At 42.8% G+C, this 24588-nt stretch overlaps 1 protein-coding gene across 3 annotated transcripts in view; it reads left to right on the forward strand.

The window, feature by feature from the left end:
• MMADHC (metabolism of cobalamin associated D) overlaps nt 1-22766 on the forward strand; it is a 78338-nt gene extending 55572 nt beyond the window's left edge. For 2 of the 3 annotated variants that reach the window (XM_069225217.1, XM_069225218.1), the window contains exons 7-8: nt 11178-11264; nt 21069-22766. In XM_069225217.1, coding sequence (XP_069081318.1) covers nt 11178-11264; nt 21069-21263 — 282 coding nt within the window. In that variant the 3' untranslated portion in view covers nt 21264-22766. The remainder of the gene's footprint in view (nt 1-11177; nt 11265-21068) is intronic. The other variant, XM_069225219.1, reaches the window with a different exon arrangement.
• Nucleotides 22767-24588: the final 1822 nt, after the last annotated feature.

A 24588-nucleotide genomic window follows, 5' to 3' on the forward strand; every position in this document is an offset into this window, starting at 1 on the left:
ACTGAATGTGCTAACTGAGAGAAGGGGTAGGTTGGAGGCCGTGGTTGCAGAACAAGATGAACAACTACTCGCTAATACCCAGGATATTGCTCAACTGATATTTAAAGAAAAAGCTATCCAGGAGAAGATGGTATCACTGGAAAATAATTTGCGGAGGAATGATAAAAGGTTGTTGAATGTTCCTGAAGGGGTGGAAGGAGATTAAGAGCTATGTAATTTCCTTGATTAGAGAGTTTTTCCCGTCTATGGCTCATTTAAAGCTGGGAGAGGACATCCAAAGAATTCACCTAGATCCCTTTAGAAGGAAATCTGACAGGAAAGTGCCCAGGAAAATACTTCTTAATTTTGGAACTTACTCCATGAAGGAGAAAATCCTCTCTGAAGCTCTTATGGCAGGCAGTTTCTCTAAAGGGGATTGGTCTTTCCGGATACGATCGGATGTTTCTAAGGCGACGGTGGGAACTGGGAAATTTTATGCAGGAGCCTAGATCCCTTGGTGCCACAGTTTAGATGAGGTTCCCGGCGGCTCTGAGGATCATGTGGAACAACAGAATGCACAACATTAGGGACCCTGCTGAAGTTTGTGCCTTTATCGAGAAGATTTAAACGTCACATTAGATTGAAAGTTTAAAGAAAAAAGTCGTCCGGATGAGAGCTCAAATGGGGTAGTTATATGCACCCCATTAAAATAGTAGGGAGGGAGAGATATGGCAGCTCAGGAGGGGGCTCCATTAACGGTTCTTACCTTCGATGCTACTAAGGCTTTCGATTGGGTTAGCTGGTCCTTTTTACAGTCTGTCATGGAGGCCTATAAGTTTGGGCCAAAATTTGTTAGAGCGATTCAGGCTATTTATAAATGCCCCATCACGAGTATTTTGATTAATGTCAAGGTATCTCGGAAATTTAGGATTGGGCGAGGGACTCATCAGGGCTGTCCATTATCCCCTCTCCTTTTCAATTTATATATTGAGCCGCTGGCTCCAACAGTCAGGGCTGATAGACAGATTCTCCCTTTTCAAAGTAAGGGCTGGCTAAAGAAGGTTGCCTTATATGCCGACGACCTTATGATTTATACCAGCGATTTGATTCATTCTCATCCCAGAATCACTCAGTTGTTAGTGGATTTTGGTAGGGTGTCAGGATACTCTGTGAACCCGAAGAAAACTGAGATTATGTGTTGCAATACTAGGTACAATAGCCCCCTAGTTAAGCAACAGATTAGATATCTGGGGATTCAAGTCACTTCTAGCCTAAAGGAAGGGGCTAAGGTAAACTTTGATAAAGCTTGCGCAGAAACCAGAAGACTGCTTAGAACTTGGGCTGCTCTCCCTCCTGTCTCTTATAGGAAGAGTTAATATTCTTAAAATGATTATTCTCCCAAAATTTACTTTTTTGTTTAATACAATTCCATTAGAATTTAAGGGGTGTTGGTTTAAAAAGTTACAGGGGGACTTGACTTCATTTGTATGGCCATCTAAGGGGGTGCGAATTGCATGGCAGCAATTATGTAGAAAAAAAGAAGGGGGGATTGTGGCTCCAGATTTTTATAAATACTATCTTGTCTTTCACTTGAAGAATGTGCGGATTTTGTTACGTGATAGATCTAAGTATGCTGTATTTTGGGACACAATGACTCAGGAATTATCAAAGCGGGTGAACATTTTTTGTATAAATTTGGTCATCCGAAATACTTCAAAAAGATTTGTTTAAAGATACTCAGGGATGCTGCTAGGGTTTGGTGGTTGATTCAACAAGCTCTAGAGATTACGTATTATAGTTTTTTGGCTCCGGTCCGGGACTCACCTGGTACCCCTGATTGTCTTGCAGATAAGTTGGCATTTCCGTTAAAGGTTAGTGGGGTGGCAAGGTGGGGACAAATTTTGAGGGCTCCAAGCTGATTTCCTAAATTTGAGGAATAAGCGGGATACAGGATTTCAAAGTTTAGATACGATCAGTTAGCCAGCTGGGTCACCACTCTCCAAGAAGAGGGAGCCTTGAAGAACATCTGAGAGGATAAACTAGTTCAGGCTTCGGTTTACAAAGAGATTGCATTTTGGTTCCAGGTGTTATTAGACGCATCGGACGATGTGCTGCCTCTTCCTGTGAAGAAATGGGGAGAGGCCCTCCCAGCTTTAGACGTTGGTAAAACATGGGAAAATTCATGCTTTATGCTTTGGTCTGCCACCAGATCGGCTTCGCTGAAGAAAAAACACTTGTTTACGCTACATAGGGTATATTGGTCCCCGGAGAAACTGTCAGCCTTAGGGAAGACGAAGAGAAGTTGTCCACGTTGTGCGAGGTAAAAGCAGATGATGGGTATATGTTCTGGAGCTGTTCTAAGCTTAGCAACTTTTGGGCTGCAGTAGGAAGAGTACCTAAGGATGTCATAAGTTTAGAGGTGGAGGTAACCCTCCCTTTAATAATTTTTGGGGTAGCGCATGGCTCAACATGGGATTCGAAGCTCTCTGGGTGTTATAAGCAACTGATGTTGTGGCTGATTCTTCTGGGTAGATGGCAAATTTGCCTGAGGTGGATTTTGTCGTCACCCCCTTCAGTGTCCGGTTGGATGGCATCTATAAATTATTTTTGCAGTTTGGAGCATATGAGTCTCTTTAGCAAAAGAGATGATTGTTGGGCTATCTGGGAAAATGCCCAGCAATGTGGTAATTTTTCTTTTGTATAGTCCGATGATTATAGTCCCCTTGCTTTCACGCGGTTTAAACCCGCAAGTCTAATTGGCCTGGGGGATACACTTGTTTAGTGTGTACATTGGCAAAACAGATCAGGGCGGGGAAAGGTGAGTTACATGTGTCCGTCGGTGTAGACGGGCCGCTCCCTTTCGCGCACATGTTGATGACCCTTGATCGCCGATGCGGATTATTATGAGGATAAAAAAAAGAGGCTTGTCCCTAATGTTTTTGCAAGTCTTTTTGCCTCAGCATCAATTAGGAAGATCAGCTAATGTGAACCTCTGCTGGAGGACGGTCCTGTTTCAGAATGTTTACTATATGTGCCTTGCAGAGCTATGGTGGGAACCTCTCCTGGTCTCTGGCACTCTCAAATATCTCCAAGGGAATTTGGACCAGTGAAATAGCGAGGCATTCGTACAATTCATTCGGGAATTCATTTGGACACAAATATTTACCTGAGCACATCTGTATAATGGTGTCTAAAGTCTCTAATGTTGAGATAGCTTCATGTAGTTGTGATGTATCAGCATCCAATAATATTGACATATCCACATAGGTCAGGTTGGACCAGCCAGTGGGTCCAAAGAGTTTCATTGATACAAGGATCTGTAAGATAATGCAAACTTGTCACCACGCCTCTAGGAGGCCTCGGGACTGCGTTCCCCCATCCCCCTAAGCTGATTTAAAATTAAAGAAGAGGGGACATGCAGCCCCCCATTTCGAGCCTGCAAAGGCCCCAGTGATCCCATCCCCAGGGACTGAAATTATTTACAAAGGGAGGGGGGCCCCATTCCAAGGGGCTGCTATTTTCAAAGGGAAGGTGGTGCGCAGCTCACCTCCATTAGCCTTCTAAGGCCCTAGGAACCCTGTCCCCTTAAAAAAGAAAGCATCCTTGGCAGAAGGGGGCTTGTGGAGTGAGGCCGCAACAGAGGAGGTTGGCCTTTACATATGTTAATAAAATATTAGTTCACATTTAAAAGAAAACCCTAGACATTCACTTAAAAAAAGGTTAAAGTGGCCATGTAGTTAGGTGAAAATTTCAGTGAGAGTGTAATGTTTTAAACTAAAAAAAAAAAACACTGAAACTCACAAGTTATTTATCCCATATATTTCATTACTCAAAACTTCTTTGAAAACATCACTGCAAAACTTGACATAACATCATTCATGAGAAGATTGTGCATTGGAATAGGACAATGTATCAGCACAATAGAGACAGGATTTTCTTTATCAGCAACTTAATTTTGGTGACACACCTACATAGTGCATGTAAAAAAAAACACTTTGCTAAGGATAAGGTGTAAGTAATTTGAACGTACCAGCAACTACTAGTGTTTATGTGTACTTAGTTGTCATCACAAGTGGCCATAGTAATAAAGACTTTTATTAAATGTTGCAGTATTGACTCATCGTAAAGAAGCTTTGGCAGATTTAATTATTCTGTAGAAAACAAACATAATTTATTACAGTAGAAAAAGTCTAGATATAAATGTTTGTTCAATCCATGAACCCTTACCTTTGTCAAGGACATTTGAAGCAGTTGCATCTAACTCAAGAGAGACATCTAGTAATGGTTTAAGCAACTTCAGCTTTATGAAGTTTCGGTCAGTTGGATCTGACTCGTGGGACATCTAGTAATGACTTGAGGTACTGCTGCTTTGTGATCTATTTGGTGCATAGTTGTTTCTGAACTTTAGAGGGGCATGTAGTGTAGTCTTGAAGGACTACAGCCTTGTTAGCAACTTCAAGAAGTTGCTTCTGACTTGAGAGTGACATGTTGTAATAACTTGACGTTCTACAGCTATGTGAAAAGCTGGACCCATTGATTTTGCCAAATCTTGTGTTTTAACATTTGCCCTTTTAACTTATTTCTATTATGAGTTAGTCTTGGGATTTGTGATACAGACTCGCCTATCTGTGTTTCTGAAAAACCATGGGAGACAACCATCATACTAATGGATGCAAGAGACTTTGGGGCCGTGAACACACAGAGACTTTGGGGTAGTGAACACACATGCGTTTCAGAACTGTTAACTGTGAGGTAGTGCAGTTAGTTAAGGCTGATTAATTCCCTGATGGACCATCTGGAGAGATTGGGATTGTGCTTCTCATTGGATTGGGTATTAAGAGCAGCTGTAAATACCTATTGCAGATGCAAGTTCAGAAGCTGTCATCCACTAGAGGTCAAGCTAGAGCGTATTTTAAACAAACTTCTTTTCCCGGTTTTGAGAGCTACTCATTTTTGACCCTTAAGCCATTTATTCTTAGTTTGTTTTCCTGATTCTGAATGGGGCAGCACCCTTTATAGCTAGCTCAGAGCAGTAGGAATGCAAGCTTGAGAGTGAGTGCAGGTATGTTTGTGTTCCAGGGGATATTGAGGTCATCATGTGTTTTGTATGCTCCAGTCCCTTGTCAGGCTATTTTAGGGAAGCTTGGTTAAAGCGTCCCTTTATGACTAGAGGTATCTGGTCTGTTAGACACGGTGTGAAGCTTCCTAACTCACCCTTTGATCCTATGTAGCTGCTGTTGTCTCCCAATTCTCATCTAGTGTGTGGAGGCAATGGCCAATGTATTTGTTAATACGTTATTTTTAACGTTTTGTATGTTGTTTTAAATTTAATTTAGTTGAACTAGACTTCTTAATGTTATCCTTTTGTATTATACTGAATTTATGACTATATATTTTGATTATTTTAAGTAAACTGTAAATTGTTTGTCTTGAGACATATGTACAGGAGTAATGGCAACATGTCCATAGAGCTTTACCACATTGGCACCCTGGTTTAACAGCATAGTTGTCAACTATGATGCCAAGGTGGGTACCAGTCCCTTATCTGTCAAAAGAAAACATCTCTACAGAGTATTTGTTCTGGCTTCCATGCACAAATTTGATAAGATATCATGCACTAAGCAAATATCACATTTGGAAACAGCCCTTTAGGAAATGCAGCTCAGAACTGCCAAAAGCAGACTCAGCATAGAAACTCCATTGAGTTAAACGCTTGATAATTTGCAGACAGCCAGTCCGGGATTAGACTGTCTTTCTAGGTTGTATGACTGAATACTTGTGTAAAACGCTCAAGGTAATTCTAAAGATAAAGGATGACCAGTGTCTTATCAACTAGTGTGTATGATACATATTGTAAATGTTAGGAATATGAAACTGCCTGAAGTTGTGCAGTGCAGGTCTAGGAAGAGATTGGGGAAACATGCAATAGCTTGGATTACCCTGACTCCACCAGTGAGGAAAGGTATGGAGCCGCTTCGAAGTAATGCACTGCCCTCTTTTATCCAAGAGCAAGGAATAGCTTGGCATCCAGTGAAATACCAAAAGGCCCATGGAGTAGGGGAACCCCTGATGAGACATAGGAAGTGTAACAAAAAATGGAAATTGGAAGCTGTGGAGCTGACAATGAGGCAATGACTACTAAAGCTCAATTTGTCCTCATCAAAGTACCAACCTGTTGTAGCAAGCTTAAATACCAGCTTAAGAACTGACCCACAGAACACTGTTGATGGTGGCTAAAGAATGATGACATCCTATATGTTGGTGGTAAACATCATGCTAAGAGAGAGACAGGTGGTGCAATTTTAAGGATTATCTCGGTAGACCTTTTGCTGGATAATTTCCTGCCCCCATTCCCTACAGTGAAGCCCTGATCAAGGCTTCTTGTCTTGCTGTCAAAACTCATTTATCCGATCCCACCAGACGTTTTAAACAGGTGCAAGAAGATTGAAACAAACATACTTCAAAGCAGATCTGGTGTGGTGACCAGGAAAACTGCATCTCCTATTCCCTATAGAGGGTCAAAGACACTGTTATGTCTTGGAGCAGGAAGGGACATACACCACCATTGATCACAAAGTTGGTAGCTGCCACAATCTCTGGAACTATGGTCCTACTTCCTCTCCACAGATCCACATTGATCTTTAGAGGAACTTCCATACTGCAAGCAAAATACAACCTTCCAGCCATAAACAAATCCACTTAATCAAATGACATATGTGCATTTGTCATAATTGATGCCTGATGGGTCTAATTGCCATGGAGGCATGCTGAGAAAGTAGTATGTGATTGGGAATGTTGCTCCCCAATGTGGAAGTGAAATATGCATTAATTATGTAGCATTGATGCTTCGGCCTGGCACTGCTGTTCCGCATATGACACCTCATGTAACACTTTGCAAAGGTATAGTGAGCACCAGGTAGTACTAAATTCTACACTCCTATGAAAGTTTGTAGGGGGACCTTGGAGGGTTTGAAGGGCACGTTCAGCAGTGTCCATCTCTAGATGACTTTGGCCCTCATTTTTCTCAGCCCGCCGAAGTCACACCCACCACATGACCGCCAGTGTTGGCGGTCTTCAGACCACCATATTATGGCTGCTGCTACTCTCCGCCACTATTTGGCGGGGAAGTCGCCCGCAGCCGTACTGGTGGTCGGTGTCTAGTGGAGCTTGCTCTGTCACCACCGTCATGTCACCACAACACCACCTGCCGTTTTACTACATTGTCGACGGTGTGGCGGTGTTGTGTTGGCGGGGCGCTGCCGGCAGAGCATGCTCCATGGACCCCGTTCCCTCCTGGATAACCACCGCGACCTCCAGATAAGGTGATCAACCGACAAGGGGGTCGGGAGACATGGGGAGGGGTGTTGAGTGTTGTGTGTATGAATGGGTGGGTGAATGGTGGGGGTGGGGGGTGTTGTGTGCAATCGTCTCCGTGCCTGTGTGACTGCTTGTATGCGGGGGTGGAGTGTCATGGTCATGTGTGCATGTGTGTGTGAGTGAGTGAGTGTGGATGTGTGTATGTGTGGTGTGGTGTGTGCATGCATGTATGCAAGTGTGTGTGCATGGATGGAGTGGGTGGGGGTTACAGAACGGGGGTGAGGAGCTTCTGATGGGGGTGGGGGGACCTACATGGAGGGGGGTTGGGGAGCCCTGTAGTGGCGACAGGAATGAGTATTCATGTCGCCAGAATCCGTACCGCCAGGGATTTCGTGGTGGGACTGTCTCCACGGTATCCCTGGTAGTAAGGATGCTCAAAATACAGCGTGCAGTGTTAGGTGGACCGCCAGGTTGAAGGTGGTCTACCTTTGGCAAGGCGGTCCTACCCCCTGGTGGTATAGGTGGTGAAGTAGCTGCAATGCAGCCAGTTCACTACCGTTGTCATAATTTGGCGGTCCTGCACCGCCACAACGCCAGGGTCATAATAACCCCCTGTATGACCACAGGGAGGTGCTGCCTCAATTCCTGGGATAACAAGTGCAAGAAAATTCCTGTGTTAAAGGTACGAGCAAATAATTTTCTTTGTCTTTTTTGCCTTTGTCTGTCCCCAAACATGACTGACGTAGTATGAGGACATGACCTAATAATGACATTTTTAAATCATGATGAAGGTCGCTGACCTAGGTTGCGCGTTAGAGAATGGCAACTAAACAATCATTTAGGATGACTGGCCAATACTAGCCCATTAACATCCCATAGAGTTCCTTTTTTAAATCCTTTCATAGCCAAGAATAAACTTAGTGTGGGCGCATGGCCTAGGTAGTTTTAGCTATAGATATTCTGGAAACATTCCAATCCCTAATATAGTACCCTGAGCTCCCACAACATGCTTGGACCCATCCAGACACAATATATATAAAACATGTGACATGCCTGATGATGAAGCAATGCCCCAAGATGTTGGAGGAGCCTTCTTTTCCTAAATAAATTTATTTTTTCATCCCATCATAATTGGATAGACTTTGTAGTACCTGGTGCTCCTGTACCCTTTGGATGATATATACTATGTAAGGGAGGAAGAATTAGCATGTTTAGTGAACTCTCGCTGCTCTGTTATGTTGTTGACCTCATGAAACACGTAATCAAATTCACAAAGACCAACAACATTATATGGACTCTTGAACTAAGGAAGTCTGAAGTAGTTCAGAAATGTTAAAGGTTTGACCTGCCACTTCTAATCACACAATCATATAGAGCATGTTCCTAAACATGAATAAATAATTAGGGCAATTAATAGAGTTACTACTGTTGTGAGGATCGAGATTGCTTGGGTGGAGTGAAGTAAACTGGCTTGATCAAACGTTTGAGACAAAGGTTTTCTGGTCACCATACCATAAGATGTAGGCTATCACATATATTTTGGGAATACACTGACAACAATTCCCCTAGAAGCTAATTACTGCAGAGAACATTAAAACTAACCAGTGCCACAAACTAAGGGTAATTTACTTAATTACCCTTTAAGAGGTTGTAGCTTAGAAAACCAAGTACATACCACTTGGTACCTCACAGCTGATCTGCCACATTCTTGAAGGATGAAAACTGATGGCTAATTAAATATATGATCTGGATACTATTATTCAGTCTTTTGGCACCAAGATGGTTGTCCAGTATTGAGCTAATTGCTCAGAAAGAATCCCTTTAACAAGTTATGCAACACTTCTTCATTTGTGGGGTGGGTCAACAGTGGCCTTTATGCTTTCTATAACCAAACTAGTGGTTTTCTATAAATATTTGGGTGACACCTAATTACTTTATTTCACATTTACACAATAGGGCTGTTTAACTTTGTATGGTTTAACTTAGAGATGTTACTGTTTGCCTTAAAATAAACACCCGTGTGACTATTAATCCTATAGTAAACTTAAGAATTTGAGCATAGTTGAAGGTTTGTCCCTTTGAGGAATTACTCAAGCATACAAAAATGTGAGATATTTAGAGAGTATCTAAGCATGAGCAATGACAATTTGGGGACCTTTGCCCTCGGGTAAACCTCTGTATCCTCATAACTTGTCAGTTTGTCATGTAGGCTCTCATTATGACTTTGGCAGTCTTTTTACAAGAACACCAAAGCTGCGGGTGCTGAAAGACCACCAGTGCTGGAGGTCTTAAGACTGCCGCATTACGACTGCTGTCAGATTTCCACCCGAAATCGGGTGGAAATCAGACAGCAGTAGTGCTGACGGTCGGCGGGAAAGAGGCGGGAAAGAGGCGGTTCCACCGCCACGCAAAAAGTCCGCCGCATGCTGTATTATGACCGGTAATATGGCGTGGCGGTGTCCTGATGGTGGGGCGCTGCCAGTGGTGGAAGAGACGGGACCCACCCTCTCCCGGACGACCTCCTAGACTGACTAGGTAAGTGATTGTCCGACAGGGGAGGGGGGTAGGGGAGTGCGTGTGTGAATGTCATGAATGCGGGGGAGGTGGGTGCGTGTCTGTTAGTGAATGTGTATAGATGAGGTGAGTGCATGTGTGTGGTTCAGAAGGGGGGGAGTGAATGGGTCTATGCAGTGTGGATGGGGGTAGGAAGCGTGAATGGAGGGGAGTGGGGTGTGAATGTGGGTATGCGCTGGAAGGGGAGGGGAGAGTGAATGCGTACATGTCGGCGGTGTTTGTGTATGTCAGTGTGAATGGGTGTGTATGTCACGTTTGCATGGGTGAGTGGGGGTGTGTTTCTCTGTGTGTAGAAGTGTGTGAGTGCATGCGTGAAGGTATGTGAAAGTGTGTGCAAGTGTATTCTGGTGACAGGAATGGTTATTCCTGTCGCCAGGATGCAAGACCACCAGCTTTTTCTGGCGGTGCGACCGCCAGAAAAATGCTGGCAGTCTCCCATGTTGTAATTCAGCTAGCCATATTACGGCACCCACCAGACTGGAGGTGCTCACCTCCAGCCTGGCGGACTGTGGAAAAGTAGCAAGACGGATGGAGTGTCAGTGGTTTGGGTTCAGCCAAACCGCCAAACTCGTAATTTGGCGGTCTTTACTGCCAACAGTCTGTCGACCACCAGGGTCGTAATTAGGGCCATACATTTGAAAGCTAAGGTTGTTTGTTTAGCTGTGCAAATTCCCACCAGATTTGGACAAAACTTTTGCACACCTTTTTGTCAGGTAGAACGTTAGTGAAAAACTTACTAAATTGCAATGGGGCATTGATTTTTGCAGTGGGTTTGAATGTTCATGTAGATTCTGAGAACTACACCTAATACAATACCACAGTTCTTCTGAAATTAGCACAATTCAGTATTTGCTTTCAAATGAAAAAAAATCTAATTTGAAGCATTTAACTATGTATGTTGGCACTCAGTTCACTACTACTGAGATTTGTATTTTAAAATACTGACATTGAGTTTATCAGCCAGTAATTTATTTGTGTTCACCCACGTTTTTTCTAAAAAAAACTGTCAAGTTAAATATTAGAACTGCAAAAAGTTCGATTTTATTAAAAAATGCCCGTATGTGTGTTCAGTCCACATGATGAGCCGCTGCAATCCCTTGATTTTCTGTGGTCAAACAAGGAATGGGGTTTCATCAGATTTGTGTGAAGCCATTTAGTGCTAACCAATTGACTATTCACCCAAGATATTGATTGATTGCTATAAATGTTTTTACAGATAGTTTTTTAAATCTGGACAATTTTCATGTATGAAATATTTTGATTTAGTTGCTTCTTTTTTCAGCTAAAACTTTTTGTTATTCTTTTAGTTCATTGATGGTGCCAAAGAAATTTGTTATGCTTTACGTGGTGAAGGCTTCTGGGCTGATTTCATTGATCCCTCTTCAGGTTTGGCTGTGAGTGAAAATGTTATACTGATAAGGTTACAGATATACAAATTATTTCTTAGTAACACTAATCAATTTGTCTTATTGCACATATTCTACTTTAGTATAACTGTCAGCTACTCTTCTATTCTACTTGATGGCAACAGGACTTTCTATAAAAGATTGTACCTTAAACAGTTCTTCTCCAGTGATTAGAATCTTCCAAGACTTTTGCGCCTAAAACAATAGACCCAGTGTCCAGATGCCAGAACCGTAATTTACATTTCTTTAGCTCTGTCCCTTGAGTTATATGATTACTGTTGGAGAAATAGTACTCCAACAATGTTTTGCTCAAAGGAAGCCATATTGTTGTATTTAGTAACCATACTTGTGCTGTTGCACCCTTCATAGACATAGAAGTAAGAATCATATCAGCGCTGTAAATCTGTTGTTCGTGGTATGTTTTCTCAGCAATGGCAATGTTGAAGCAGATGATGGAGCTTAGAGAAGACTACCAAGCCATGGCTTACTAAACTGTATGTTTCGCTGTTATAGGAATGCCAGTATTTAACTTGAGAGATATTTGAAGGATGCTTGCCTCACTTAAGAATCAGTTTGGGCATCCAAATTTACTAAGTAACGTGTGTATGGAGTGCCAGGATGTAGATTTCCTCTAAAAGCAAATGTACAAAGAAACCAGTTGTGCCTTTTCCGCTGATTTTGCATAACTTACTACATATCACTTGCTCTTCAGGTAGCATAGCTCTTGATGTGACACAATCTTCCTGGAGATTGTTTTTTCTACATAGTAACTCTTTGTTCTTTGCTTTGAAGTTGGCTAATCACTCTTAGCATTTGTCATAGCAGTACCTCACAGGACCATTTATCATACAGTTGGTGACATACATGCTACACTGGAGTTTTTTGGTGGCCGACATGCTGCACTAGAGTTGATCAATTTGGGGAAAAATTTACAATTGTGAAGCAGTCATTCCAATTAAATATAATGCTGTAGCTACTTTTGGAAAAAAAAAAAAAAAGATGTGCATGGGTAGGTGGGGGAAGGGGTGGTGTTTGTCATTGTATATGTTGGTGTGTCTATAGTTGCAGGGCTGCTTTGTTTTGGTCTCCATGACTTCAGTTGACAGAACCATGGAAAGGTGTTGCATGTTCTCAATAGAAGGTTTTTTGGCTCTTATCGCAAGACTTTGCTTATATTCTGTAGTTGTGATGCTTAATTGCCCCTGCATCCTAAACAAGAAATGGTGAGGTAGATGACTTGGTTTGAGAAGACATCAAGTGATGTAGAAGGTGCTGACACCAAATACCTCTCAGTTACAGTGTGACAATCAAGAACATTTTTGCTTCCATCCAAATTGAACACTGATCAGTAGAATCAGAGCAAATTATTGCAGGCACTTTTTGTGCTATGTTTTTTCAATATATCATCTACTCAGTCTCTAATCTGAGAGCCTGGAATTAAAGCCCCAGCCTTTACATTTTCCACTGTGTGAAAAACGTTTGTCCCTTTAGTAAACCACACATTAAAAACAATTACTGTTTAGGTGCTGTGCTGCTGGTTCTAACTCAGCTAGTGCACATCTGTCCTGTCACTGTTTTCAGCATCTGTCCTGTCACTGTTTTCAGCTTATCTGCACCTTTCTATGGCAGTTCAGGGATATTCATGGCTTGTGGCAGATGTACACCACCCTCACAGCTCGCTTGTATTCAACAGTTTTTTCAGCATGTGAAACTTTTACCATTTCAAATTTCCGATGTGTATATGTAACCTTTTCAACCTTTTGAGACTAGTGCTGCTGACCTCAAATGAAAACTGGCCTCTGCTACACCACCGCCTTCTTAAGAAAGACTGACTGCATAAGATCTGTTTTGTCCTAAGTTAACCAGTATTCAACTAACCTAACACCCATGCCTTCTTTGTCCACAGAATTGTGAATGTATGTGTTTACTGACTCCTATTGTTCCATAGAACGTTAATGTGAAATAGTGAGAGAAATCTAGGTCAAAAGGTCCCAGTGCAATAGACGTTACTGTGCCCCGGTTTTGTGAGCTTGATCTTTTGCTTCAGGTGTCCTGGGGCCCCATACTTTGAACCTCCAGCATGGGAACCGTGAACCTCTTCCAGACGTCGTGGTCTACAAATGTAGAAACGGTCACCTTTAAATGTTTCTATGGCAGCATGCCATAACCTTTAAAACCACAATATCACAAGTAAAATTATCTAGCAATCACCCGATATGCAATTCTCAATAGTCAGGCTAATTCATTGAGTGTCACCACACATTCAACAATTAAACATGAGTTTAAGTACTATGGAACTGAACATTTCATTGAAATCATATATCTACCATTGAACACAACCCAGAAACTGAATGGGTTTACATGCAGTAAGGGTCACTGAAAGGTCAGCCCTGAAATAGCGTGAAATTACACTAAGTCTCTCCTGGAATCAATAATGCTGTAACCTAGGAGACTTTGGTTGCCAACATTTTGAATTGTGGTGATGGCTCATATTGGTTTCGGAGCAGGGGGTTGTGCTACTCTGCAACCCTCGAGCACAACAAAATACTTTTGGTGGTGCGCTCGCCCGTTTTGGAGAATCACGTTGAAAAATACACAGATTCTTAAGTCTTCCCTAGGCCTCATGGGCACTTATTTAGCTCCTGTCTGCTTTGTTGATGAGGCTGCAGAATCTGTTGAAGTTTTACTTTCTTACTTTTCCTTTTGGTTGATTTTTCATTTGCTGCCCCCACCTGCATTAGCAACATAAGGTGGTGACCTTATTTTTATGAGGTACCCGTGCACCTTTGTGGAGGGCACCATGGGCTCTATTAAGCCGATGCAGCCCTGGCCGACTAGCCTCTGACACTCTCCTGTAGGTGCGAGCGGGTGATGCTGCTTTCTTCTTGATTTTCTTCTTGGCTCTTCTGTCCGCCACACCACCTGGTTCCGAACCAGGGAACCATGTAAGAGATTGCGCCTTGGGCCAAGCCCCTTCCTCAAGAACCATCCAGGGCTTTTGTCAAACCCCACCACCACAATGGGGTGAATGACTTGGCACAGGCTAATGCCCAAGATCCTCCATGGGGCTTACTGGCCAAAGGTTTACCATGAGTGCTTAGGAGATCCCGCCTGGGATCTGATGATGCATTGAATCCTCTGAGGCTCAGCACAGGGTATTATATAACTATGTCCCAGATGGGCCAGTTTAGAAGGAGTTAGTTTTGTATTGCACCTGGTTGGGCACTCCAGCCACTAGGAATATTCCCCTGGTGCCTCTTGGTCTGTAAATGTTGAGATGTTGAGTCTTGGATGTGTACACATGTTTTTTTCACAACCCCTAGACACTGATGTTTTCTTTTCCTCAGAAACAGCAGGCTGTAAGAATCTGCACCTGCCCTCCTGTCCCTTGGCAGTCTCATCAGCACCCCAAAGTCCTCAAAGCAGACCACTCTCCCTCTCTGCACTAAAGCCCCCAGGTTCTTTCACCATTTCTAAGGTACCTGTGTTTCTGTCAGCCTGGAGTACCCTCTCTGAAGGAGCCCATAAACAGGACCACTCAGAAATTCAAGGAGTGTCTACTTCCTTCAGGGTCCTCAGGATTTCCACCACTAGCTCCAAGAGGGAGACGAGTAGCTAGCTTTGATAGCTCTGAGATAGTCCAACCAAAGACCCAGAAGTACAAGTTTAGAGTTGTTCTACTCCAGAGGTGTAGTCAGTCTGGGTGAGTCATTCTCTATGTTTTTCCTTTTGCAGGAGATTAAACATGGGGCATAGAGTTCTAGAAGATTACAGTCCCTGTCCCATCCAGAGATGCCACATCACCATTCCATACCGGAATGGTTGTTAGTGGCAGTAGCCCATGTGCCATCCAGACCCTCCACTGCATTCTGAAAAGAAAATAGCAGCTTGAAGAAACTTTGGTAAAGAGCGTTTCTGAGCCAGACTTTCCAACTGGGTCTTGTTTCTTCCTTCCAGTCTTCAACGATACCCCCTCTGTGAGGACTCGAACCAAAGGTCTGCCTTCTTTCCTTTCTCTGAGTGCATTCTAACAGCATTTTTTTTATGGAGAGACGGCAATTGAGGTTTCACCCTGTCTCCTTCCTCTATTAGGAGAATGCTAATCTCTCAGGATTGGTCACTTGTTCAGTGAGTTTTGAACGACTAGTAGGGTGGTGCAGAGCATCAGTAATGCTGGCACAAAGAAATGTAGCCAATTTTAAAGAATGTAAACAAAATGTGTATGAAGTAATAACTGCTCTGAAATGCCATCGGCAACCAGGAATTCTTAGGAAAGAACATGCCAGTTTCTTTTGTGCCTCATACCAATCAAACATTTTTCTTGTCCACTGCCTCTAGTAGTGCAGTTTGTTGATAGTTAATGGGTAAATTATGATCACCCTTCTTAAAAAGAGGAACAATAATGCTTCCGGTCCAAGATGTGGGCACAGATGAGTGGGTATAACAGTACTCGAAGACTTGACAGAGTGGGAGTCCACAGTTTTGTTCCCCTTTTTATTACTGAGAGCGGGACTTCGCCCGTGCCCATAGCACAAGAAGCCTACATTGACCTAATTGAAGACTCGATCTCACTTAAAGACAGCAGAGCATAGCTACTTAGCGCCCTCTCAGAGTCGGTAGATCAAACTTCAACACAGAAGTCGACACAGGGATTGTCCACTTATAATTCCCTAATAAAACTGTCTCATGCACCCTCACTAATGGAGTTGGGATCTCACTCTTGTCCCACTGCAGTCAGCTGTGAGCTTCTAGAATTCACATGTTTTTTCTAAATGCAGCTTCTCTTAAATTGATCCCCAGGTGGTCGGAGTTTTGCTTTCTTAAACTAATGTTCAGGCTCTGCCTTCTCTTCTGCAGAGATATTAACCTGGCTCTTTCTTTTGAGAAGGAGACAAATAGAGTTATAGCGTTTCTTTTTCTTTTCGTTGTCAAGGGAGAGGAGCGGTCAGCTTTGGGATTTTTTGAGGGTTTTGGGGAAATTCTCAAGTAGGGTATGAGTAATTAGATTTATAAATTTACTAAAATGGTCACATAAAACAGAAGCTTATAGCATTAACTGTCCATAACAAGAGCTCTAATTTATTTAGATATCCTTAGAATGGACCACTGCATTCTCCCTGACGCCTTTAATAAACTGTGACTTGGATCTATCAAATCTCCATAATCCAACCATGGGCATGCCGCAATTAACAGAAAATACCAGCATTCTGTGATCACTAAGCAGGGTATTTATGACTTTCAAATCTGATTCTTTGATGGCAAAGTATGAGGCAATGATCAGTTATAGAGAGGCCCAGTGAAGATTTCTGAGTACATTGGGCAGGAGAATCAAGACCAAATCTATCATTTCCAATAACAGTCATTCTTCCTTAAAAGATTGATGAGCGAGTGGCCTCTTTTATTTGTTTTTATATTTGAGGGAAAAAGGATCAGGGGAATATGTAGTGATATTTCTTTATCGGCATCTGCAAACAGATTTATAGAATGGTTTGAGACTTTACAGTTTAAATCTCTCACTAAGGCAACCTAAGGCAATCTTCCTCCTTCAGTATCCTACCTCAGATAGCTGAGTGGTGCAGGTCTCCACAATTAGAGTAAATCCAAATGTGTTTTCGAAGAACCTGTCATACTAAGAGTCAAAACCCACAGGGACATTTTTAAATCAAATGTTCCCCGAACCAGCCTTTCCTTCAGATCAAGTAATACCAACTGCTTCCTGGGGAGGTAATCTCATACATTGTAGGACATGGTGGTGTACATCCAGCCAGCTGTCCCAGATGATGTCAGGCCCAGTATACAACCCATAATTCAGGATGGCCAGGACGCAAGAAAGTTCTCCATCTTGGCGGGCCTGAGCACTACAGACTGCTTGAGTAGGGCTTTTTGGATTATCGTAGTGCTTCGGCACCAGGCCAGGATTCACTCCACATGTATTTCAAGGGACATCCAACAGTCCATAACAGACATGCCATTTCATGGCACATATCTCTTTGGAGACAAGGCAGGCTCTGCCCTGGACCACTTTAAAGTAATCAGAGTATCAGCACGTTTTCTTGAGTTGGTACCATCTGCATGGCAGTTTCCCAAACAGGTTTGCCTCTGAGGTTTTCTCAACAGTTTTGTCTCTGAGGTTTCTACAGAGGCAACAACAGGCTCTTCATAAACAGCAACAGGCCTCCCAAGCTTTTTGAGGCAGAGGCCAGGGATCTGGCCATCAGCGTCCTGGTCCCCAGGGGCAACCCACTACCCAAACTCCTGCTCCTCCCATCACGGCTGCCTGAAAGACACTTTAATTTCCTCTCAGCAGCGCAAGATCCGACCAGTGGGTGCTCCAAATTGTTGAGAATTATTACTCCATGCCCTTTCTCTCTAATCCCCCAATACCTTTTACACCACAATGCCTCCCAGAGGACTATTTGTCCATACCCTGATGAAAAGTTCAGGTATGTTTCGGCATGGGAGCCATAGAGAGGGTACCAACATCAGAAATGGGACTGGTTGTTACTCCATTGCTTTTTGGTGCCCACAAAAAGGACAGAGGTCTCAGCCCTATCCTCTGTCTTCTCCCTCTTCTTCCTGTACAATTTCAACATGCTTACCCTGGGCCAAGTTTTGTCTTCTCTGGATCCAGGAAACTGGATTGTGGTGATGGATCTGAAATGACACCTACTTCCACATCTTTGTCTTGCTAATCCCTGAGGTGCTACTAGTGGTTCCAGGTAAGTAACAAGCACTTTCATTTCTCAGTCCTCCTCTTCGGCCTTATCAGTGCACCTTGAGTGTTCACGAAAGTGATAGTGATGGTCACTGCCCATCTATGAAGTTTGAGAATACCAGTCTTCCTGTACCTCAATAACTTGTTGCTAAAGGCAGGGTAACCTCAAACAGTCGTAAAACACCTCCAGATGACCGCCAGCCTGATAATATTGTTGGTTCTTTCTGTCAATGTGCCAAAGTCGCAGCTGACTCTCACTTCGTCTTGCCTTCATTGGAGCCATCCTTAACACAGCGCTCTTTCCTCTGCATCAACGAGTTCAGGACATTCAATCTATGATACTGATGTTTCAGTCTTTGATCTGGGTCTCAGTGAGAGCAGCTCTCAGGCTTGCTGGATGACTGGCCTACTGCATCCTGCTAATGTACCACTGCAGGGGGCCTATGCTGGCTCTGTAGTAGGATCTTAAGCGTCAGTGGGCTCAGCACCAAAGAAACCTTTCAGATTCAATCCAGATGTCAGAGGAGACTGCAAAAGACCTGCAGTGGTGGCTGCTAGACTGTAATTGCACTGCTGGCAGACCCTGCTCCCTATGCTACACTGACACTTAAAGGCAGTCTTCTTAGTGGCAATTACGTCAGCCAAGAGGGTGAGCAAGCACAAAGTTCTTTCTGCTAACCACCCATACATAAGCTTCTACCCAAATGGGTTCTTTGGACACATACGTCTTTCCTATCGATGGTGGTGACCACCATCCATGTAGGCTAAACATCACACTGCAGTAATTTTTCACTCTGCCTTATCCTTCCAAGGGAGAGGAGAGACTCCATTGTTTGGACCCAAAAAGAACCCTTTCCTTTACATCATCACACCAAAGAATACCAAGTGGATGATCTGCTCTTAACTGGATTTGCTGGAGCAAAAAAAGGCAGGGCAGGGCAGTACCGAAATGGAACATCTCTCGATTGATTGTATGCTGCATCAAAATCTGCAACGTGCTAGGTAGGAAGCAGCCTGCTACGATGTTAGCACGTGGATTGCCGCTCCTGGATATCTGGCATGCTGCTACAAGAAACTGATGCCCAAGGGTGGCTCCTATATAGGCAACCATGCATGTTATTTCCGATGTGGGCGTTGTTGATGTGGAGCCGTCAGCAAGCACAGATACTGCTCAAGGTTTTCTGGATACAGTCTGGTACCTGGGGAGTTTTCTAATTCTAAGATGAAGAAACTGCGGTTAGATTGAGTCTCTACCAGAAAATGCTTTACTGAAGATAAGTAACTTGATTACATTGGCTTTTGTGTGTGAATTACATGAACTTTCTGTCCAGCAGCCACACACCCCCTTCTTTCCGGACAAGCTAGTCCTCAGGGTGAAGGCGGCATTTCTCTTGACAGTTGCAGCACCCTTCCACATCAGCCATCATCCCATCTAAAGCGGAAGAAAGACTTTATCGCCTTGACCCAAAAAGAATGCTAGGCTTTTACATCGACCACACCAAAGAACATCTGGTGGATGATCAGCTATTTGTATGGTTTTCTGGGACAAAGGCAAAAGCTGCTAAGAAAAGAATCCTCTCCAAATGAATTGTCGTGTATCCAAATTGGTCATGGACTTGCCAAGAAACACCCTGCTGAGGGTCTACATCCTGATTCCACCAGAGCAAAGGCTGCTACCGCCATGTTGGCATGCAGTGTGCCAGCCTTTGACATATGTCAGACTTCTACGTGGGCATCATGCCACACATTCACAAATCACTACACCTAGATAAACAGGGCCACTGAGAAGAGCACTCTGCTCATTCAGTCCTGCAGGATGTCCCGGTTTGAGCCATTCCACAGACCACCCACTTTGAGAGATACTGTTATGTTATGTATTCACTAGGTGGGAAATCTGTGTTTTGAAGTATCCATCAGAAGAGCAAGTCACTTACATTCGGTAGTGCTCTTTCTGGTGGCTAATGTATCTAAACTCGGATTCCTCCCCGACCCACCACCCCTCCAATCTGTGGCATGGGCTCATCTTGTCCTTAATAATAAGATTCCCAGACTAGAGATCTGTACACTGGCACAGTCTGGTTATAGAACTCTGTGCCTGACCGAGCAGACAGATGTAAGAAAGAAACTGAGGTCAGTTCATGAAGGTGGTGGCTATGAAGGGGCCTGACGTCACATCTGAAGCAGGGCGAACCTGATGCAGAGCTACTTGACGTCACCTGCTGGCACGCAATAGAATTGGTAAGAAAATTCTACTGATCCACTCTGGTGCCTGGCGATATTCATAAGTTGACAAATCTGCTGTTAGAGTATTCAATTACCAGCTGTAAGTAGCTTGTTCTTTTAGATCCTCGTTTGAATTGTAATACCTGAGGAACCCTTAACTAATTTATACTTGTTTTCTTAAGCAACATTGGTATCTGGATGCAGATGCCAGGCTGAGTTAGACAAGAGTCTTTTCGCTCAGCTTTTACAAGCGTGCACACATGCATGTGCCTGTGTGTCGGTGTTCATGTGTTACCTAGTTAGAGCTTCTTAACCCACTTGTGCAGTAGTGGAGCTTATTTTAAAAGGTGGGCACTGTATGATAAAGATAAAATCTGTTTTTTTAACAGAAGCTTTTGGTGGGTGAAACCCCATTAGTGTGTTCTACTCACAGCATAGCACAGGACCAAAGAACAGAGGTCCACGATAAAAAAAAAAAAATGCTGGTGATTCTCATGGGTCAAAATCATCTCTACAATTGCACTTGCTTACCTTAAGCCAGCTGTGAAATTGAAGCACTTTCTAATTTAGTCATTCATAGCTCTGAATTTACCCACAGCTGGTGAGTAATACTTGAAGGGCATACCAAAACAAAATATTTTGCCATCCCTCTGATAAATCATAGTAGTTTGCGTTATAGTTAAAGGTTCAGATGATCCTTGTCTCTACATATCGCTTGAAGCATGTATAAAGTATAACTTTTGTCCAGAATATGTTGTTTTTCATAATAAAAGAAATCAGAATCAAACAACAAAAATATGCTTTAATATGCTTATATTAGTATTGTCGGTGTCTAATTTTTTGTTTTGTTTCAGTTCTTTGGACCCTACACCAACAACACGCTCTTTGAAACAGATGAACGTTATCGTCATTTTGGATTCTGCATTGATGACTTGGGTTGCTGCAAAGTTATTCGCCATAACCTCTGGGGAACGCATGTAGTTGTAGGAAGCATTTTTACAAATGCACCATCAGATAGCCATGTCATGAGGAAACTGGGAGAAAACTAGAAGACTGGAACTCTTGCTGTTCCAAGCATGCCTTCAATATCCATTATGATTGACAATTTGATTCATAGAGCATTGGGGGATACATTTTAAGTTTAGCATCTCTTTATTAATATAAATATGAAAAAGCTATATTTATTTTTGTTAACATAATATTTAAAATACCTCAATACACAAAGTGAAAGAAATCCACATGATTAACCATAAAAATTGGATCATTAATTTGTGGAGTGGGCTACCACCAAGCGGAGTAATTTCTGAAGCAGTTATAATAACTAGGCTCAATCCTAATGAGAAATATCGGTCTACTGATGAGTTTTACCTGTTACATAAACTGATTTAATGTGATACAAAATTTTATTATTATAGTTTTCGGGTTATAAAATAGTCATAAGGCGTTCCTAAAATGCCCTGTTTCAATCCTTACGTTTACCTGATTGTAGATGGAGAGATGTAGTGCATGTTTTAGTGTCCTGGCTAGAGATTAAATCCAAGTTATACTATAGCACTTAGTATTCTTTACATGCACTAATGGGACTTGGCAAATCTCCTTGCAAAAGGGAACGTTACGTGTCCATTTTAATATGTCCTGTTATACATTTTTTAAGGTATTGGACTTTTTTGTTGTTCAAAACCCACGTTGTTTTCCTGTGTAACAGAAGCTGACAGCACTCCTCTCTACTACTAACAAGGGACGTTGGTTTTAATTCTACCTTGGTCATGTCTGTCTGTATGGTGAGGCTTCTTATTTAACATCCCTCGTAAAATGAGTCCTGAAAAATAAAAGATATTCACGGGACATGTTTCGATTATTTAAACTTAAAACACCAATCCAAAGATGACACTCTGAAATTAATTTAGAATAACAACTATTACGTTTAGCCTCCTTTAATTTATGGTACTAGGATGGTACTGGTGAATTTCTGTAAGGTATGATTTCTGCTCAAGGAACAGCCTTAGTTCATTTTGTCTCCCAACGACTTTGTTCACCCAGTTTATCAATAGATAAACACAAAAGATGGTATATTTTGCAAAAAGGCCCTATTGGCTTTGAATTATAAATTCTCACTAAATTACAATTGCTGTCTTTATAAATGGGATTTTGGGTATATGTTCTAATTGCATTTGGCGTGTCAGCTGAAGTAGCTCATAGATGTGGACCCCAGCCCATCAGTGAAGAGAGTCTAGAGCTGAGGGTGGAACAATCTGCAGGTTATATGAAGCAGTGCCTATCAGTCCAGGCACTTACAGTGGTAGCTATTCAAATCAGTGGTATTCATTCTTGCATGCATGCTTTCTTACTTTTTTTCTCTCTCTCTCTCTCTCTCTCGTTCTGTCCTTGCACACTGTTAAGCATTCTCTCTTTCTCTCGCACTCTCACCCTGACATGACATTTTGATTCATTTTGTTGCACACCCTGCACTGTTGTTGCAACATGACTGTGAATAAAGGAATGCCAGACGTCTGTGCTGATTTCAGTTACAGCTCCTGGCTTGTGTCAAAGACTGTGAAGTATGTTACGTGTGTATGTGAGCAAATATGTGTTATATGGTGTTCTTTGCTTGCAGACAGTACCTTTCTTTATGGTGTTCCCTCTGACTCCTGGATCTAGTGCTTCCCATGACATATGAGGATGATTCCTGTTAAAGTGACAAAACCCTTACCATTATGGTGGTCCGTCTTGACATATCGTGACACATTTTGAGCATTCCTGATCTATTCGTATTTACTCCTGGCATAATGGTTTCCTCCTTTGATGTTTTATGAGTATCCGTGAACAAACTGTATTCACCACAGGAAGAGTAGTTGTCCCATGCCATACTGAGTGCAATGCTTGACATATGTGGGCATCCTCTGAGTTATACTGCCCGGTCCTATGAAATGGTTGCCACCGTTGTCATATATTTGGAAATATTTTTATTTTGTTATCCATCACTAATTTAACGGTGGTCCTCTTTGCCATATTGCACCCATCTTTGTCACTAGGACGGCCTTCCTCGGTGTGACATGGTAACACATTGGCGTACGAGGCAGATTCTGCACCTGAGAGAAAGTTGGACTTTAGTGACTTGGTTAAAATGACATGCTGACATCTGGGAATGTTAGAAAGTGTATCATAGTTTGGGAGGGGATGACCCTATCAACGGAATAAAAGTATCTTGTAAGATCCTAGCTACATTCAAAGATACACTCTGCTTAACGCCTGGTAGCTGTGGTACAAATTGTTGGTGGTTCACCAGAGATTTTTTTTTTTAATTAATCCATTTCCAAACATCACCATAAAATTCTCAAACCAATGTAAATTGAATCAGAAAAAAATAATGAGCAAGATGGATCAAAGGACCAGGTGATGTGAGATGTCGAAGAAAATGTTAAATGCTCACAGGAACGTTGTGGTTTAAAAAGTATTTGTTGGTCTAAGTGGATCCCTCGAAAATGGCCATGAGATGCCTTTCTCATATGAAAAATAAAAACAAGGCAAAAATTACCATCTGTCTCACAAAGGGTGTAAGAACAGGTCAAGGAACGTTTGTCTCGTGTTAGTACACTCTACTACTTCCTAGTGCTTTCTGTGGGAATTCAGTAACTGCTCGAGAGATGAGACAGACCTCTTTCCCACTCCTTTTTACTGTATTTAAAAGTCCCAATTTCTTGAGGGTGCTCCCACAGCTCCGAGGCTTTAACTCCTTGGGTCTAGGGCTTCCTCGACCCAGGACTCCCAAAGAGACCTGTGTGGTCCACTCCTTGCTGGGAAGCTGAATCTTCCATGCAGGATTGCAGCTTTCTTTAGGCTTTAGCGTCCCTGAGGCTGTGAACATAAGACCAGAGAGGTGAGGTGACATTTTTTTTATCCAGTGCTGCTATAGCAGAGACAACTTTCTGAGGCTCCTCTTTAAATATAAGGATTCTGTTGTTTGAGATGTCGGTGCTAACTTCTTGTGAACAGAAAGGGTGTTGGACACCCAAATGACCATAAAGCAACGCATCAACACCCTGTCCTCCGCCTGCTTCCACATTCTCTGCATGTGCCGCAAGATTTTTTGTTGGATCACCATCTCCACCAGGAAGACATTCACCCAGGCCCTCATCTCCAGATGACTCGACTTCAGCAACATGCTCTATGCCGGAACCACAAAGCAGCTCATGAACCGCCTCCAGACCATCCAGAAAACGGCAGCAACACTTGACCCTGGCCTCCCCAGAAGAACCTGCTTCACTCCCCACCTCCATTGGCTCCCCCTCCAGCAAAGATGCCTCCTCAAGCTCTTCACGCTTGCCTACAAGGCCCTCAACAACTCCAGACCCACCTACATCAATGACCACCTTA

Source organism: Pleurodeles waltl, chromosome 3_1 (assembly GCF_031143425.1).
Source record: "Pleurodeles waltl isolate 20211129_DDA chromosome 3_1, aPleWal1.hap1.20221129, whole genome shotgun sequence".
NCBI lineage: Eukaryota > Metazoa > Chordata > Amphibia > Caudata > Salamandridae > Pleurodeles > Pleurodeles waltl.